The 6,918-nt window shown below is 30.7% G+C and overlaps 1 protein-coding gene across 2 annotated transcripts in view; it reads right to left on the bottom strand.

The window, feature by feature from the left end:
- Window positions 1–6,918, bottom strand: part of GABRG1 (gamma-aminobutyric acid type A receptor subunit gamma1) — a 99,256-nt gene that overhangs the window by 35,996 nt on the left and 56,342 nt on the right. The window contains exons 4-7 of one of the 2 annotated variants that reach the window (XM_043438849.1): window positions 5,998–6,218; window positions 5,081–5,163; window positions 2,352–2,489; window positions 2,077–2,229 (exon numbers count right to left, since the gene is read on the bottom strand). The exons of the other annotated variant lie outside the window; for it this stretch is intronic. Coding sequence (XP_043294784.1) covers window positions 2,077–2,229; window positions 2,352–2,489; window positions 5,081–5,163; window positions 5,998–6,218 — 595 coding nt within the window. The remainder of the gene's footprint in view (window positions 1–2,076; window positions 2,230–2,351; window positions 2,490–5,080; window positions 5,164–5,997; window positions 6,219–6,918) is intronic. 2 annotated transcript variants of the gene reach the window in all.

Raw genomic sequence — 6,918 nt, 5'->3', positions numbered from 1 at the left:
GATTGCATTACCAATGATGAAATTAAATTTCACTTGACTAAAATACTATTACATATCTATTTCATGAAGTAAGGAAAAATATAGCAGAACTTAGCTTTTAGACATTTATCTATTTTATTTAGTATTTGTTATCACAGACTTTAGCTTAAAAATAATATGGTGGATTTCCTATTAAAACATATCTGAGTTCATGAAATTAAGAAAACATTTAGAATACCAGATATCCAACAGAGACTTCCTTAGGTCTCTGCCACCTCCTCAGAGAGGACTAGTCTGACTCCACAAGGTAACATAGCAAATAAGTATCCACCCACATACCTTGCCATTCTCTAGTCATTTACTTTGATTTTTCTTCATAGCCATTATTGCTCACTGACATTTTATTATGCTTTATACATATGTACATCACCTGTACACCCCGCTAAAACATAAATATTTCCTGTTTTAACATGAACATCATCACTTTACAACATATGTTCACTGTTAACACTGCAGCACCTAGAACACTAAAGCAGTTGAAAAACGTTTGTTAAAATGCAGTGTTAAATAAATGAGCTGAGGACATTGTCATTCAGGGACGGATATATGCGTGTATGCATATATAATTTTTAAAAAATCTTTGCTCCTCCAACTACACAGGAATCCCCATTTTAAGAGATATTTTCTAAGTAGACCTGACTATGGCTTATGTTTATAGTTGATATGGTAACATTAAAAAAATATGAATTCATGTAAAAATACAATTCCACAATTGTCTATTCTCTTTGACATTATGGCATAGGCTTTTGGCTTTGTAGAAACCTTAAGGTATAAAAAAATCCATCCAGATTATCTTTGGGAAAATACAAAAATGCTGTTTAAAAACAACATACAGTATTTATTATACTCAGTTTTGTTGCTTAGTTGCTAAGTCATGTCCCAACCCTTTGAGATCCTATGGACTATAGCACAATAGGATCCTCTGTCCATGGGATTTTCCAGACAAGAATACTCAGAGTAGCATACAGAAAGAACCTAAAGTAATTTATTTACCTTGGAACATAAAATAATTTGAAATATTTATAGAAACAACATTCAGATATGAATGCATTGTCCCCAGCTGTATCTATACCTCTCTTTAGACTCTCTGGGAGTTGCAGTTCCAAGTACAGAACTAGATACTTCCTGCTTTATCTTGCTAGTTTTGTGTGATTTGAATTTTATAATCTTTTTTACTATTTACTAAATGGAGTTATTTATTAGCTGCAATAGAACTACAGGAAAACCTCTTTATTTTTGAAAATAGAAACTGTCCCAACTTTTTTTTAATGTTTTTAAGACACAATTATCAGTAGTGAGATTCATGTACTATACTGATGTGGGGAAGTAATCAATCAATCAATAATTTATCTTTCTATATCAATACAAGAGTTTAGGTTATCATTTTCTTTTAAACAAATGTATAATAAGTAGACACATTTTCTTAGGCCTAATTACTGATTACACTGATTATTCCAACAGATTGCCAAAGAAAGAAAGGAGAAGTTTCTTTTATCAAGTATGAATTACAAATTACCCTTTTAATCAATGTTATTATACAGGCAACTCTCAAAAGTTCACAAAATAATAACACATTTTATAGATAACAGAAGCCCAGAAACTTCTTGTCCCTGTCCTTTGGAGCAGTTGACTATTCGTTAGTACCATTGTAAGAGCAGGGAATTTCAAAGCCTTTTAAATACACGCTAGTCAATAAATACTGCCTATTAGTGATTCAGCTAAAAATAGTCTTGATGAAAAGTATTGATAATACTGACCACATTTAAGATGCACGGATTAGGTATGATTTTCATGCATTCATTCTTATTTAGCTTTTATGCTTCCCTTGACCTCTATTAAAAACATTTCTGAGATTTCCATCTCTTTACAATTCTATTTCCTACTTGTTTACATATATTCGCTTCAACATCACACTGCACTAGAGCATCTGTCCATTTCTGTCTGACTGTAGTTAGAGGAATATTTTTAGTACATTAAACTATAAACGTTTAGCACATTAGAAGTCGTACGACACTCTAGCGTAACATTACATCATACCCAACGAGGTTCTTGCAGGTACTGCGTCTTTATTGATCCAAAAAGACACCCAAGAAAGTACAACAGTCAGAATGCACGGGATGTACGTCTGAATGGTGAAGTAGCCCATCCGTCTGCTCAGGTCAAAGAAAATCGTCATGATAATATAGTCCCCTGGAAGAAAAAAAAATATTTTGGCTATAAAATACAAATAAGTATAGGATTTCAAGCCATAGATTTAAATACAAATGCCACTTGATGCTAGCACTAGTCATTGATTTGTGTTCCTTTCTTACCAGAGATTGTGTGAGAGATTTCAGTTGTGTTCCGTAATCCTACAAATGCAAACTGATATAACCTCCAGTATTTAGGATCAGCCACTTCTACAGAAGGCTTTTTCCACTTATACTCAATTTCATTTTTAGGGTATCCATCTAGGTAAAAATTAAAATTAAAAATATATACATTAGCAGATCCAAATCTGTTATTGTTGCAACACCAACATTATCAAAAGACAAATGTTTGGAAATTCTTTCTCATTTTTATGGGTTAATATAGAAAAATACTGCATAAAATTGGTGACTATAGTATAAAGAATAATCCTAATGATTAAATAATGATAGTCCATGCTAATTACATTTAAAACAAGAAATAAAATCTTGCTAGCATCTAAAAAAAACCATGCATCCACTCCAATGTAGTGTTCCCCCTCTCATCCAGAGGTAACTACTGACCTGATTTATGTAATAATCCTCCCCTTATGATTTTGGTTATATATATTTTTGATAGGCAATTCTGAAAAATATAGTTTACGTTCTTTTTGAACTCTACTTGATTTTTGCCATGCTGGATGCATTATTTTACATCTTATTTCTTTTAATATAGTATTTATAATAATCATTCATGCTATTTTATGTAGCAGTAGTAAATCTGTTCTGTTGTAAAGATGTGCCAAAATTTATTCATCCATTTTACTGTGTCCACACTTGTAATCTCTCCTGTTGGCTATTACTAACACTGCAGTTTACAATATTATTGTACATGTCTCACAAAACACATATATGCAAAAGTCTCTCTGGTATAAATACTTAGACATGAAATAGCTGGGTTGTGGATTACATATACTTCCCACTTTATGAGATAGTGTCAATCTCTTTTCCATAGAGAATATATTAATCTCATCTTTCGCCAGCCAGAGTTTGAAAATGCATGTTGATCCATGTTCTCATTAAAGTTTATGTGGACAGGCTTCTTTATTCTCACTGTAGAGTGTATTTTTTTTTTCCTGAATACGAATAAAATCTAAAACAAATTTCATGTGGTTATTAGATTTTTGAGTTTCTTTTTTGGATCATTGCTTATTCAATTGCCCATTATTTTACTGTCCACCCCCCCCCCATCTTTTCTTGGTCTGAATTCTTATATATATTCTGGATACTAGACCTTTGTTATTTGTGTTGAAAACATCTACCTTCTCTGTGACTGTCTAGAATGTAAGTGCATTCTTTTAAAAAACACATGCTTTTATTTTTGCTACACATCCTAGAAATACACAAAGGTATTTTGGACCAAGTTAAGGAAATTTGGGAAAATCCATGTTCGGTGGGCTTGTGATTAAATCCTCTCAAGGAGTTAATTCACTCAGGTATGCTGATTTAGACCTTAGTCAAATAAGACAGTGAGCTAGTTACTTAACCACTCTAAATTTCATGATTTTGAGTCTTAAAATGGGAACTATAGTGACATCCTCTAACTATATTTATTGTGAAATATTAGATGGAGAAGGCTTAATTCTCTACTGGACTCATATAAAGTGTGTGAAAAAAAGATGATTATAATTATTATGTTGATGTTAGTGACACCCAATTGCACTAACAGGGATAGAATATTCCCAGTAAAGACAATCAAAGCTAAAGAGATGCCACACCAAGGATTTAGGCATGATATCTAGAGGAGAATACGGTATATCTTCAAATATTTGTGCACCAGCTACTTCTTGAATGTTCCTATTAATCAAGTCTTTGTTGTTAATTGACTGTTTTATTCATTGAGAGGTCAATGCTAGAAAATCAAAGTAATGAGACATGAGATATGAATTAAAAAGGACATTTTAGTGAGATGAAAATTTTAAAAGTCAAGAAAATCCTTAACAAAGGGCAACAAGAGATACATGGGAATGTTTAAAGTGAAGAAGCAGGATAAAGACTTATGAATACTTATAATCTACTATAAATAAATTCTAGAAAATATCTTAAAAAATCAATTTTAAAATAGGAAAATAGAATTATATCATTCATATACATAGACAATATCATTTTTAAAGGCATTTTATGTGTTTTAAAGACTTGCTCAATTATATATTATGTAGAAAAATATTTTTATAAAAATGCATGTGAGAATAAATGTTAATAAATATAAAATAAAACTGATATTGGTATAGAAAGATTATAGCTATTTCCTTGCAACAAATATTCAGTTTGTATACCTAAATTATTTCTCTCTAGTAATTTCTCTTTGTTTCATTCATTCTTTTGAATGAAGTAAACTTATTTCTTTCTTGACTTTTCCAACTCATTAATGTCTTCTTAAATATTTGCTATTTATGTGGTAAAATTCTTCACCAGACCAATTAAATATATTTTAAAATACAATGTAATAAACTTAAATCTGACCTCCTGGAAGATGAATAAAATTTCAATCAATTTTTTATTCATGGCAGTGTAAAAATATTTGAATACAAATCTATCTTCAGTAGTCCTTTAGTTAATCAAAATAGGAAAAGGATACAGATAGAATGAATATTTGTAAATAATAAAATATATATATATATTCAGTATGCATTTATTATCACTTTTTAAAGTAAGAAATAAATGTTATTTATAAATTTATCTAAGATAGTTAAACATAATTTAAACTTCTGATAATTGTATAAATCATGGTTTATCTCACATCATTTTACATTTTTAAATAAAAAGGATCATAGGCTATAAACTTCTATGAAAATATCAAACATTTTATTACTTACAACTTGAAAATTCCAATGGACATGAATGTTCATCCATAGGAAAGTTATGAAGCTGAAGGTAACATTCTGCATTAATTGTCAGTCTATTGAGATGGAAAAATAAATATTAAATAATAAGAAATAATTTCAGGCATTAAAAATATTTTCTTTAATTTTAAAACATAATTTTGTCCTACAATAATGGACTGTGATACAATATAAAATAATAATAATTCTGAAGTCTCAAAATCTTAAGTAGTAATATTTTAACACTCATAAATGATTAATAAAATTCTGACATTTTTCTCTCCAGCCACCTAACTTGCCTCAATTAGCCCAAGTGTGGTTTCTGTGTTTGTGATTAAAATTTTATACTTCAGAATCTCAACAAACACACAGGCGTACATACACAGGCAGATTAACAGAGTGTATCCGGTTAAGTATGGTAATTTTTTTTCTTTGGATCATAAACACCTTTCCATTAAGCGGATGATTTATAATGAGCCAATATGTTCAAGACAATGAATTAAATAAACCTGACTCTCAACCCTCATTGAATCCTCTGTCAGGGATGTTTTACTACACCACTGAAAGAGTATTTTAAAGTGTTATAGTAGGGTGGACTCCTAAAGAAAATCTCTGCCAATCGTTTGCCTTACAGGTTTAAAAATGTAGTGTTTATGCCACAGCCTTTTCTGCTTCAAAACAGGGAAATCAAGAAGTTTTTCCTCTTTGCTTTCAGTCCTATTCACATACGGGTAACACCAAGCTTAAACAAGTGTTTCCACAAAATTTCACCTTTTTAAATTTTAGTGTATAAAAGAAGCTTCATACTTATTTTCAACTTTGAAAAAGGGAAATTTATGAATTTCAAATATTAATACAGAAACTAAATTAGAGCAACTACAAGTTCTTTTTTTTGTTTTAAACAGTAATACCTTAGAGTATATAGAACCCGTCCATCATTCCATATTCGAAGAAGACGATTAGGAGTTGTTATCCAATGAGCATCAGATTTCCTTGAGTTTCTGAAGAAGGTGTCAGGAATCCAAATTTTCCCAACCATATTACTGTTAAGCATGAGCACTTTCATGGTACTGTTGAATTTTAGACGGCTGTCAAACCAGGTTTGGGCAAAAATTATATCTATTGTGTATTCCTAAGAGATAAAAAGGGAGTAATGACTCATGATAGTAAAGGTTCTATTTTAGACATTCTCTTCAAAAGTTTGGATTTTTATATTTTAAAATTTCTATAAGTAAATAGCACTTGAACTCAATCATTTCATAGAAAAGAATATGCCATTATCTTAACCTTTCTTTTTCATTGTTTACATGCGTCTTAAAATAAAATCCAAGATTTCTAGCAATAACTGCTGTCCAGTGTCGCTTCACATACTTTTTGTAAATTGTATTCAACATTTTATAATATGGTTATTAATATAAAGGTCAATCACTTTCATGTTAACAACTATATTAAATTTTGTGATATTTATGAGTGATTAAGTCACACAAAAAGGCACAAACTAAAATATCAAAATTCAAGCACTCACCAAATTATCTAACAGCCATCAGATTATCCTTTGTCCAGAAAACTAATTTCATTCATTTAGATTCAAATGTTTTAAAGCAACCACACTCTCTCTTTCTCTCCCTCTCTCTCTCTCTCTCTCTGTTTCACACACACACACACACACACACAGAAACCCCATTAAGCATTTATAATATGCTAAGTATTGTGTTGAGTTTTGCAAGTATGAAAAATTGAGAGAGAGAGAGAAATAGAGTTTTGCATGTATCAGGGCTTCCCTGATCGCCCAGTTGGTAAAGAATCCACCTGCAATGCAGGAGACCCTGGTT

The sequence above is a fragment of the Cervus canadensis genome, chromosome 19 (genome assembly GCF_019320065.1).
Source record: "Cervus canadensis isolate Bull #8, Minnesota chromosome 19, ASM1932006v1, whole genome shotgun sequence".
Taxonomy (NCBI): domain Eukaryota; kingdom Metazoa; phylum Chordata; class Mammalia; order Artiodactyla; family Cervidae; genus Cervus; species Cervus canadensis.
This window is presented reverse-complemented; position numbering and strand designations above follow the sequence as displayed.